The 11,754-nt window shown below is 67.5% G+C and overlaps 4 protein-coding genes across 4 annotated transcripts in view; all 4 read right to left on the bottom strand.

Moving 5' to 3' along the window:
* Window positions 1–725, bottom strand: part of EMIHUDRAFT_248806 (hypothetical protein) — a gene marked incomplete at both ends in the record, with an annotated part of 1,293 nt that extends 568 nt beyond the window's left edge. Inside the window, one exon of the mRNA XM_005761512.1 lies at window positions 493–725. Within this exon, the coding sequence (XP_005761569.1) occupies window positions 493–725 (233 nt within the window). The remainder of the gene's footprint in view (window positions 1–492) is intronic.
* Window positions 726–2,411: 1,686 nt separating this feature from the next.
* Window positions 2,412–3,278, bottom strand: EMIHUDRAFT_248804 (hypothetical protein; the record flags this gene model as incomplete). Its single annotated transcript, XM_005761511.1, has 1 exon — window positions 2,412–3,278. One exon carries the CDS (start codon window positions 3,276–3,278, stop codon window positions 2,412–2,414), a length of 867 nt encoding a protein of 288 aa, XP_005761568.1.
* A 286-nt stretch (window positions 3,279–3,564) lies between these two features.
* Window positions 3,565–5,190, bottom strand: EMIHUDRAFT_248803 (hypothetical protein; the record flags this gene model as incomplete). The annotated part of the gene is made up of 1 exon (XM_005761510.1): window positions 3,565–5,190. The coding sequence occupies one exon, from the start codon at window positions 5,188–5,190 to the stop codon at window positions 3,565–3,567; it is 1,626 nt and encodes a 541-aa protein (XP_005761567.1).
* Window positions 5,191–5,958: 768 nt separating this feature from the next.
* EMIHUDRAFT_248802 (hypothetical protein) lies at window positions 5,959–6,984 on the bottom strand (the record flags this gene model as incomplete). The annotated part of the gene is made up of 2 exons (XM_005761509.1): window positions 5,959–6,294; window positions 6,484–6,984. 2 exons carry the CDS (start codon window positions 6,982–6,984, stop codon window positions 5,959–5,961), a joined length of 837 nt encoding a protein of 278 aa, XP_005761566.1.
* Window positions 6,985–11,754: the final 4,770 nt, after the last annotated feature.

Here is an 11,754-nt window from a genome sequence, read left to right as displayed (position 1 = left end):
AGGGTTAGGGTGGGTGGTTAGGTTGGTCGGTGGGTGCCTTGGCGAGGGTGGGTGATGGGTAAGGTACTGGGTGGGGTGGGCGGTGGGTGGGTGGCCGCCTCCGAGGCCGCGGCGACGCCGGCGAGCGAGTCGACGGTGTCGGCCGTCTCGGCGGCGGTGAAGCTCGCCTCCGCCGCGATGGCCGCCTCGACCGCCGCCTCGGCCGCCGCCTCGGCAGCCCCCGCCTCGGCCGCCTCCTCCGCAGCCGCCTCCGCCTCTGCAGCGGCAATCTCGGCGTCGAGCGCAGCAGCCTCGGCGGCCGCCGCCTCGACCGCGACCTGTGCCGCCGCCTCGACCGCCGCCGCAGCCGCCGCCTCCGCTGCCGCCTCCGCCGCCGCCTGTGCCGCCGCCTCGGCCGCCGCGGCTGCTTCAGCCGCCGCCACCACTTCGGCCGCCGCCGCCGCCTCGGCCGCCGCCGCCGCCGCCGCCTTCTCTGCTTTTTGCTTTGCCCACTCTGGGTTGACGACGGGGTGGTCGATCTTCTTGTAGCCGCACTTGCACATCCCGAAGTCCGCGCTCGGGTCCAGGCGGAAATTGTTGCAGAGATACTCCTCGTCCCCGCGACCGGGCGTCGGAGGAATCGCGTCCGCGTGGCTCATGTCTGCCGCGTCGAGGGTGGGGTTGCCGTTCCCGTCCGAGGCGAGGGACTTGGCGTAGCTTGCCATGCGCTCCGCGATGGAGGGCATGGTGGTTTTTGTGAGCGAAAGCTGTCGGCGGCTCGACGCGCTCAATGTTCGGTCGGTGGCCGTCCACCTTGAGTAAAAGAAAAATAGCGGGCAAGTTGGAATAAAAAAAGCGCCCGCACCGCCCCGGCGCCGGTTTGCCACCGACCACACATTGCCCGTTGCCACACTGCCATGTGCTCCCCTAGCTGCAGCACCCGGTCGGCTCCGCTCGCCCGGAGGCTCGTGGTGAGCTCGCTCCTCTCGCCACTCCTGATCAGCCGGCCGGGCGCTCTGGAGGCCGCTCCGGCCGTCCCCAAGCTGTCGCCGCCTCCGGCTCTCCGGGAGGCCCTCAGGCCAGTGCTCAGCCGGCCGGCGCCGCGAGACGCGGAGGGCGCGATGAAGATGACTCCCGGACAGTGGGAGTCGTGGACCTTCCCGGACGACGTCGAGGCGGCCGTGAGGCAGCTCCGCTCGCTCCTCCTCGAATGGCCTGGCGCAAAGGTCGTCCTGGAGACGACCGCAGCGCCCGTCTCCGCGGCGCGAGCCGACCCCCGCGACCGCCCGACACGCAGGTCCTCGCGCAGTCGGTCGACCGGAGGTACATGCGGGTCACGTTTGAGCAGGCGCAGCTGAGCGGAGTGTATGTCGACGACTGCCAGTTCTACGTGGTGCCGACGGGCGCCGACTCGGGCGGCGCCGCCGTCGTGCAGTGCCGCCGGGGCATGACCGCGGATTTCGGCCTCGAGGGCCTCGCCGGCGAGCCGGCGGCGGGCTTCTTCAACCGGCGCCGCAGCGCCCGCGAGAGAGGTTGCGCGAGTTGCTTCATTCGTTGATCAACCACTCAGCGGCCTGGACCAGGCGATACACTCGCGAGAGGCTGCGCGAGCTGCGCGCGGCGCTCGGCTGGCAGCTGCGGACCGCCGGCAGCGGCGACGTGTCCGAGTCCTTCCAGCGGCTTCAGTCCATCTTCCGCGAGGCGCCGCTCGGCTGTACCTCGGCCACATCTCGGCTAGACCTCGGCTAGACCTCGGCCCATCTTCCGCGAGGCGCCGCTCGGCAACGTGGCGCCGATCCAAATCTCGGAGGAGGAGATCGCGAGGATGTCCGAGGGCGCGAGCGTGTTCTCGCTGTGAGAAATACGGCTTTAGGCGTGGAGACAAGTACAACGCGTACTCCCAGATCTTTGTAAGGTAAGGTAAGGTAAGGTAAACGTCTCCACACACACAAAGTGGTGGGGCAAGGGGGGGCGACCCTCGCATCTCCACGCCCGGACACGGGCAGGAGCCCCACGGCATTCAAAGTGCAAGCACCGGCCCGGTGCCGTGGGTGAGCACAACCTGCACCCCACTCCTACTCCTAAGGTAAGGTAAGGTAAACGTCTCCACACACACAAAGTGGTGGGGCAAGGGGGGGCGACCCTCGCATCTCCACGCCCGGACACGGGCAGGAGCCCCACGGCATTCAAAGTGCAAGCACCGGCCCGGTGCCGTGGGTGAGCAACCTGCACCCCACTCCCTCCCTCCCAGACACAGGACCCACACACAACCCCCACAGCGTGGACGACTACGTGTTCAGAAACACCAAGCAGCGAGGCGAGGGTGAAGGGGTAAGGGGCTGTGTGGGGCAGAATCTACATCTGACTACTCCATCTAGCCTGGGGGGTCGGAGGAGGGGGGGGCAGAAAGGGTAAGATATGGTTGAAGCCAGCTAGCGGTCGGACGCCCTGTCGTCGGAATACTCCTCGGAGCCGGTGTCCTCGTCGTCGTCCTCGCCCGACGCGGAGATCGGGCGAGAGGTCTGCATCGCCTCGCCGGCTGTGAACCTGAACACGGCGTCGGCCGGCGCCGAGGCGCCGGCGGCCGTCATCAGGTACATGACGAATCTGTCGCGGCATGCCGCATCTATCTCTCCATACTCGGCCAGCTCGGTTGCGAGCCAGTCCGAGGCGACGGTCGTCGCCACGGTCCCCTGGGGAACCTTGGCGTACACCTTGCTGGGGCCGCGCCGATATCCGTCGTCCCTCTCCGGGGGCAGCGAATATTCGACCTCTATTTTGGACCCGGCCTGGCTGCGCGTCTGCGCAGCTGCAGTCCGCAGCCCGGCCATCACGTACTGGATGTTCTCGCGCAGCTGCGCCCGCGGGGCCTCCGCGCGCTCGGCCTCGCTCGCGGCGCGCTCGCCAGCCTCCTTCGCCCGGCGCGCCTTCTGCCGGGCCTTCTTGGCCTTGCGTGCCGCGGCCCGAGCCGCGAGCTGCTCCTTGGTGAGCTCCTTCTTCTTTGGCGCGGTGCGCTCGACGTACGAGCGCTCCGCCGCCTGCACCGACGCGCGGTCGCCCGCGGCCTTCTCGTGCTTCAGGTCGATCTCGATGGTCGCGTAGCCAGGCCTTATCAGCCTGACCTGCGACGCACCTGCGATCCTTGCGACCATCACCGCGTCCTCCAGTTGCACGCGATCGGAGCCATTCCAGCGTCCGCTGCGCATCCCCGGCGGCACGACGGTGGCCGGCGCTTGCGCACCAGCCCCGTCCGCCACCGGGTCCGCGGCCGCGGTCCCTGTCATAGCTACGCGTGCCATGGATCGGCGGTTACAGGCTGTAGTGAGCGTCCTACTCCTATAACACAACCCCCACAGCGTGGTCGTCTACGTGTTCAGAAACACCAAGCAGCGAGGCGAGGGTGAAGGGGTAAGGGGCTGTGTGGGGCTATCTGTGACTACATCTAGCCTGGGGGGTAAAACGGACACCTCTACTAGGAGATGGGTAAAAAGGAACAGGTCCCCGCCCTGCGGTCTTTGTGCAGGGTTTTCTTTGTGGGTGTGGTCGGCGACTAGCCGGGGTCGTCCTCCCGATGGGGGACTAGCACTAGCCGTCTTCCACATGGTCCCTCGGGTCCCTGCTGCTCCTAATCTCGTCGTACATCCTCCTGCTGATCTCAGCAACATCCTGCTCCCTCCCTCGTCTCGCCCTGCGCGTCTGCTCCGCCTCCCCGTCGGCTGCCCTGCGTCGTCTGGTGACGGGTCCTCCATAGTCGGTTGAGGTCGCCGCCCTCCTCGTGCCTCTTCCCGACGTTCCCTCGGCGGTCGATGCCGTCTGGTCCGCCTCCGCCGTCCCCGGGTCTGACCTGCCCTCGTCTGCACTAGCTTCTGTTTCGTCATCACTGGCGCCTCTCCTCTTCTTTCTCCTCTTCTTGTATGCTTTGTACATTGCGTCGATTCCTTTTCGCGTGAGCACCACCCTGAAGCTCGCCCAGCAGCGGAACCGCTCCCTAAGTCGAAGGAGCATCATCAGTCTCACCCACTTCGCTCGCTGCCCACTGTCTCCGCTCCCTCCCGCTTGAGCTGCCGTCGCGGTCCTCGTTCGTCCCGCTGGCTGCTGGCCTGTCTGCACGTTGCCTCCGTTATCCCTCCTCCTCCGCGACTCCCTCAAGGCCGGGCGGGCCTCCTTCCACCCAGCGAAGAGCTTCCTCAGCCACTCGATGTGTTCCTCTCTCTTCATTATGCGCGCCGTAGCCTCATCATTGAGCTGTATCCACCTCTGCACCGCTCCCGTCGCCGCCTCGGCCACGACTTGCAGGTTCCTCGTGACCCCGGTGCCAAGGTCCCTTCGGCTCTTCTCCGAGAGGTCATCTACCAGTGCTGGCAACACCCCCCCGACTGCGGGGGCTAGTGTATCGTACCCGTCCTCGTCCAGCACCCTGTAGCGTGAGCCCTTCAGCGCAGCGACATGCGCCATCCTCAGCGTCTTCAGCGTATCCTTGGAGTCGGGTGCCGCCTGTGCCACTTTGCTGATCGCCGTCCCTGTCTGCGCTCGCGCTACTCTGAGGAACCATCTGGCCTGCTCCCTATTCCCCAGGCAGGCGCCGCTAAGCACGTGCGCCATTGTCGCTCTAGGCGGGTTCTCATCTTCCTCGGTCCATTGCTGCGCGGCTTTCCGCACGATCGGACACAGCGGGTCCCGCTTTAGTGCTGCCCTCCTCGCCGCGTCCCTCGCGGCCTTACAGACGAGGCAGCCCCTGAGTTCGCTCCTTGTGGCGGCGCCCGGGGTCTCCCTCCCCGCCTCTCCCCGCATGATCCTCTCGTGGTGCGTTCCGTGTGGCACCCCCGCCTGCTGCCGCACCCGCGCTCCCATGACGGTCTTTGTCACCACGTTGTGGTCATCCACGTCGGCGAAATCAATCTCGCGCTCGCCGTGCTGATCCTTGATCCGCTGGCGCTTGTCCCATTTGTGTCTCGTCGTTCCCCTGACCACATCGCTCCACAGCGGCCCCGTCACCCCTGCCGTGTGCGACCCAGCCGTGAGCCCCTCGCCGAGCCGTCCTCGCACCCACTCGTTCGTGTGGCCGCGTGTGGCGTAATAGGTCCTCCGGTCCAGTACCTCCCGCCCCCCCTCTCTGTCTGCCGTCCTCCGGCGGTCCGTGTATAGGCACGGGCGTGTCCTCACTGCTCCTCGGATGACGGAGGTGGCATCCTCAATCTCGCTGGCCCCCATGTATGCGGTATTGCGGATTGGGTATAGGGGTGCTCCCGTGCTCCACCCGGACGCCCGCTCGCCGCCACCGCGCGCGCGCCACCGGGCCGCGCCCTCGACGATGTCTCGTGTGGTCACAGCGCCCGCGGCGACGTGGCATAGTGGGAAATGATATACTGTCGCCAACTGCACCTGGGTGGATCCTCCCTCATCGCGGCCACTACCCATGCATGTACAGCCTGCGTCTCCTCTACTGCGTCTCGCGCGTGACCGGCGAACGCAGCACGCACGCGCTGAAATCGACCGCCGCGATGCCGTGGAGGTGGGTGTCGACTCGTGGATCTCGTAGAGCGAGCGGACGAGGAGCGCCCTATGGGGAAGAGCGAGTGGCTTGCCGGCGACCACGGCGGCGCCGCCCGCCGAATCAGCGCCGCCGCCTCACCCTCGCCGCCCGCGGCGCGCTGCAGCAGCTCAGCCGGAACGCACTCGAGGTTGCCCTCCCGGCACGCCTTGTACAGCGGCGAGAAGCCGGAATCCGTGGCTTGGTTGGCGTTGCGGAGGAATTGCACGCGATTGACGCACTCGAGGCAGCACCACCTCGCACGCGAGGAGGAGAGCAGAAGCGCTGATTACGCCAGCTACGCCAGCCACCCCACACGCCCGCGCCGCCCTCGAGCAGCCGCCGCACCGCTTCGGTTCGGCCGTGCCGCTTCGCCCGTGCCGAGCGGCTCAAGTCAGCAGCGTGTCTCGCGTCTCGGCCTCAGCCGCCAACGAGACATCACCGGGACATCACCGGGCTCTGCCGAGCGCCGCTCCCGCCGCCGCTCCTGCCACGGCGCCCGCGCAAAACAGCAGCGCGCCGCCCGACCACGCGCGCGCCCGTTCCCGCACGGCGCCCGTCCGCCACTCGCTCCAGGAGCCGCCGACCGGCTGCTGCCCTCCTCGCTCCTGGCCGAGCCGCTCCTTGCGCCACTCCGAGAAGCGCCACTCTCGTGCGGAGAAGGCGTGCGCGTCCTTGCCCAGCAGCTCCTCGACGCAGCGCGCCAGCTCCCGCTCTGGCGTCGTCGAACCGTTGGCGAAGGCCTCGTCGAAGTAGCGGACGTGCGGCAGGCCGAGCGAGCGCGCCTTGGTGGCGGCAGCAAGGGGTCGCACCAGCAAACACCCTCTCGGGCAAGCTCGGGCAATCTCGGGCAATCTCGGGCAATCTCGGGCAATCTCGGGAAATCTCGGCTGATATCGCGCCTTGCCGACGTGGTCGCGCACGCCCTCCGTGTCGACCATGCCCGGCGAGAGAGAGGCGACCGGCACGCCGACCTGCTCGGCGTTGAGCTGCTCGTACAGCCGGTGGAAGGCCATCTTCGTCACACCGTACACGGCGGTGCCGCGCTGCGGGTGAAAGGCGACCGAGGTGCCGAGGTGGAGCACGCGCCCCTCGCCGCGCCGCAGGTGCGGCAAGAAGGCCTGGAACAGCGCGAGCGGGGCCACCACGTTCACGCGCAGCGCCGCCTCAAAGTGCTCGACGCACAGTTCGCCCAGCGGTGCGGGGTCGCCGATGGCTGCATTCTGCACGAGCAGCCGCACCGCCGCGTCGGCCGGCAGGGCCGCCACGAGCGCGCCGCGCCCGTCCGCGCACGAGATGTCGCACGCCTTGGTGACGACGTTGGCAGGGCACGGCGCGCTCCTCTGCGTCTCGCGCAGTACCGCCGGGCGGCGGCCGCAAGTGAGCACGCGGTGGGTCCTGGAGAAGTGGTGGACGAGGGCGCGGCCGATGCCGGTGCCGCCGCCGGTGACGACGATCCAGGAGGCGGCCGACATTTCCAAAGGCTGAGCGCGCTCCTGAGGGAGAATGGCTCAGCGCGCTCCTGAGGGAGAATGGCTGCGCACAAATAACGCACGGGCCCTCAGCGGAGCTGGGAAGAGGACCGCCGCAAGCGGCGTGGCGTGGAGCGGTTGTGCATCCCTCCGGGGGCCCCTCTGCGCCGGAGAGGCGTTGTTGGAGGCTAGGACGCAAGCGTCCGTCGCCCTTTTCAAACTCGGGGCCCACTCCGCTACGCTCCGACCCGAATTTGGAGGGCCTGAAAGTTTAAGGTGTTGCTGCGCAAAAGGGGTCGGACACAGGGCGCAGCTCATGCTAAGAGCTAGAAGAGGAGATAGAGAGAACAACCACCCTGTCCCGTTATTGCGTACACCAACACCACAAAACGCTCTCTCTCTCTCCTGAGCTCTCCTGTCCTCACTCCGTCAGGGGGGTCACAACTACCAAGTCCCTCGACTAGCTGCCACAGGGCGCAGCTGCCACAGGGCGCAGCTGGAGACGCTCTCCCTCAATCGGCATCCACCCCCACCCGCTCCAGCCCCACTTCTGCTGCCGAGAGAGCTGAATCGAAGCAAGCGAGCCTTTGCATCTTGGCGTGCTCCTGGAGCGCGGCTTTCTGCTTGGCGGCCACGAGCACGGCGGAGTCGGCGTCGTAGCGCGCATCGTTCCCGCTCATCGCCCATTCCTCCCACGTGACGTGTCGGCCGCGATTCGATGTCATCGCCAACGAGGACTCCCTCGACTGCAGGGGGCTCCGGCGCGGGGAGGGACTCCGCCTGCTGCGCTGGCCGACCGCGCCCTCCTCCTCCATGGGCTCGATCCGATTCCGCAGCGTGTCGTCCCCAGCGGCGGTGCTGCGCGGGAGGCGGCCGCGGGCACGCTGGGCTCGATCAGCGGCTTTCCCTCAGTTGCTCCCAAAGCACGAGTAGCACGGATTTGGCGGCCGTTCTTGGCTTCATGGGCGTGGCTCGGTGCCCTGTTCCTAACTGCGGCAAGTGGTACGCGACGTGGGCAGCAAGTGCGGGCTCTACCAGCACCTCGTCAAGTGCGACCCAAAGTACCGCGGCGAGACAGGCGACCAGCGGTGGCAGGGCGGGAGGGAGGGGTTCATGCGGCATCTTCAGCAGCAGGCCGAGGTCGGCTCCCCCGCCCACTACTTCCGCACTGTCTGCTACGGCGCGCGCAAGGATCGAACGCCGGACCGCATGCGGGGCAGGCACACGGATTGGCTGGCTGCGGTCGCAAAGGCGAGGGCCAAGAGGGCAGCGGGCGACGACGGGAGCTCCGCCGCCACCAGCGCCGAAGCACGCCGACGCGCCAAGGTCTCGTCCGACGCAGCGCGCAAGGCGGCGTTCCACGCCCGCGGCTCGCAATACTTCATCTCGAGCCCCGGCGTCAGATACTCCTACGAGTGGCTCCGCCCCTGGGCCAACCACCCACGCCTTCTCGCGCAGCTGGACACCGTCCGTCGCCGCCGCCCACCGAAGAGAGCGCGTCGGGAGTACTACGGCATGCTCTACCACGGCGCCACGCTCCTGCGCGATCACATCAACACCCCGGACGCGGGGCTCTACGTCGCCTTCCAGATCCTATCCAAGATGGTAACCATCAACCATCTCCGCGAGGGCGGTAAGGAGCGGACCAAGTCGGAGATGCTCGGGCGCGTCCGGATGGTCATGACAGGCGGCCTGGAGCAGCTGGTCGCCGAGATGGTGCGAGAGGCTTCCGACGCCGCCGCTGCCAAGCGGGAGAGGGAGGCGGCGGCGCGCGCCTCCGAGCTCGAGCGCCAGGGTGGCAGCGGGGCAGCTGCGGACGCTGCTGCAGCCATGAGGCGGGGAGCGCACGCTCCGTCCGGGGGGGGGGAGGAGGCAGAGGCGGAGGCGGGCGAGGAAGAGGGAGAGGGGGCGAGCGAGTCGAGCCGCGACGAGCGTCTCCTCGCCACCGTCCTCGGCCTCGCCGGAGCAGGCTACCTCTCCAAGGCCTGCGCCCGCTTCTCGACCAACCCCGTCGCCGAGACGGGCGTGTACGACGACACGCAGCCCGGCGGCGGCCTGACAGCGGACCAGGCGCTGGTTCGAGACACGCTTCGCGACCTCCACCCGCAGTCCACCGCGGTCTCGGATGACGACATGCGGCCTGCCCAGGGCGCCGGCGGCGCCGTCACACGCTACTCGACCTCCAGCAAGGAGTACCGGGACGCATTCTGGGAGGTGTTCCACTCGGTGCCCAAGGCGCGGGCCATGTCCGTCGACGGCGTGAGCTATGAGGAGCTAGAGTTCCTGTACTACGGCGGGGCGGACACGAGGGAAGTGCTCTTTGACATCGTCGCCTCCATCAACCGCGGCGAGGTGCACGAGTCGGCCACAAAGATTTGGGGCGACCTCAACCTCCTCGGCATCGAGAAGAGAGACGACGACGGAAACCTCACCGGCACCCGTCCCATCGGCATTCCCGCCGCGATCCGCCGCCTCGCCAACCGCGTGCTCATGAAGCATCGCAGCGCCGACATGTGCGACCTCTTCACCGGCGGCACGCCCGACATGAGACGCACGGTCCGCGACGGCATGCGCGAGATCTGCCTCCGCCCCACCGAGGACGGCGGGCTCGGCATGTCGGCGGAGGAGGCGGAGGCGCGCGTCAAGGCGTGCAACATCCCCCTGCAGGTCGGCGTGGGACTCGCTGGCGGAGCCGAGGTGGCGATCCAGCTGCTGCAGGAGCATCTGCGGCGCAACCCCGGCCACGCGATCGCCTCGGACGACAAGCGCAACGGCTTCAACTGCATCTCTCGCAAGGCCATCTTTGCGGGCCTGCGGCGGTGGTTCCCGGAGCTCATCCCGACCGTCGCGCTGTGGTATAGCGAGCAGCGCCGCCTCTTTCTCTTCAACGCAGAGGCGCGGTGCAGCTCGGGCGACACCTTCATGTCGACCGAGGGCTGCGCGCAGGGCGATCCTCTCGGGCCCTTCCTCTTTGCCGTCGGCTATCATTGGACCCTGCTCGAGATGCAGGTGCGCAACCCGTCCGCCCTAATTTGCGCGACACCTACGTCGCGGACGCGCCGAGGGCGGCTCTCGAGACGATGCTCGAGGGCGACGACCTTGCTCAACTCTGGAGTGGCGTCGAGAGCAACAAGTCCAAGCGGTGCATGTGGGCCCCCGACCCGCGCTCGCTCGACGCGGTGCGCGACCGCACGGATGTCAAGGGCACGCCGGACTCCGCAGACGGCGTCCTTCGCGGTATTCGCGTGCTCGGGGCGTACCTCGGGGACAAGGCGTGGTGCCGTGACAAACTCGTCAAGCGCGTCCGCAAGGCGCTGGAGCCGCTCTCGGGCATCATGGCGCTGCGCGACACCAAAACGATCCACACCGCGCAGCAGCTCGCCCAGGTGCTCCTCCGCTTCTGCAGCAACACCACGCTCACCTTCTTCCTTCGCACTATGCCGCCGTCGGTGACCCAGGACGCCGCGCGCGAGCACGACCGCCTGATGGAGGAGGCGCTCTACACCCTCGTGGGTGGCGCGCGGGTCGGACGCAACAGCCCACGGTGGCGGGTCGCTGTTCAGCAGGCCCGACTTCCGGTCAGGATGGGCGGTATGGGCCTGACCAGTGCCATGGACATCCATGAGGCGGCGTGGGTCGGCACGTGGGCCCTCGTCACGCGGCCGATACGCGAGCTGCACGAGCCATTCCGCGACCTCGATGTGGCCCTCGCGCCGGGAGAGCGCTTCGACGAGCTTCGGGAGGCTCACAAACGCCTCCGCGCCGTTCGCGACCAGGTCGGCAAGACGTGGCGCGAGTGGGACGGGCGCACGCTATACCAAGACGTTGTCGGGCCCTTCCAGGAGACCAAGGCGGTGCGACGGAGCCGCTACCACCCGCCCAAACTTACGCCGGCGGCGGAGCTGCTGGATCTTTCGGAGTTCTCGTCTACCAGCGAGTTCTTACAGCAGGCGCAGCGGCGGTACACCGTCGGCATACACCATCGCAACTGGCTCGCCCTCGCCGACGCCTTCGTCAGCGAGGCATCCCGGCGGGGCGGCCGCTACAAGACTGGCAGGTGCAAGAACCACAAGTGCTGGCGCGAGGCGATTCGGTTCGTCGCAGTCAGCCAGGAGGGGGCTGGCGCCTTCCTGAATGCGATCCCCATGCGGGATGATATGAAGATGGAGACGTGGGCGATGCGCATTACAGTTCAGCGCCGCCTCGGCCTCCCGCTCGATGTTGCCTGCCAGGCGGTGGAGGCGGGCAAGAAGGCGCCAAACGGCAAGCCGCACGATGATGCCATGCGTGACCTAGTAGTGTCCCCAGCTATGGGCGTGTCCCCGTTGGAACCAGGTGTGGTGTGGACGCGAGAATAGCTCCGCCGTTCATGGAGGCAACCGATGCGAGTCGACTGGTGTGGGTCGTCGGGGTTTCGTATCAAGAATTCTCTCTCTCTTTCTCTCGCGCAGAGCGCTCCTGGGGGGGGGGGGGGGGGATGAGCTGGGGGGGATGCCGCGAGCACTGAGCAGTGTGCGGCCGCTCTAAGCGGAATGCGTCGAGATCCTCAGGGACAATCATCATCACAACAGGCCTCACACACACACGCACTATCATGGACGTGGAGATGGAGTTGCTTACTACTAAATGATGGCACCACACTCTAGCTGTCCAGTGTGTGTTGTGAACATGCCGCGTTGTTCCTATGCAAAAGAATTACTAACTGCCCGCCTCAACTTTCTTTTTCCGAGCGTACGCCAGCTGGCGCGCCTGCTCCGCACGCTCTCGCTCCCT

Source organism: Emiliania huxleyi (genome assembly GCF_000372725.1).
Source record: "Emiliania huxleyi CCMP1516 unplaced genomic scaffold EMIHUscaffold_706, whole genome shotgun sequence".
Taxonomy (NCBI): domain Eukaryota; phylum Haptophyta; order Isochrysidales; family Noelaerhabdaceae; genus Emiliania; species Emiliania huxleyi.
Note: the sequence above shows the minus strand (reverse complement) of the source record. Positions and strands in the feature narration are given on the sequence as shown.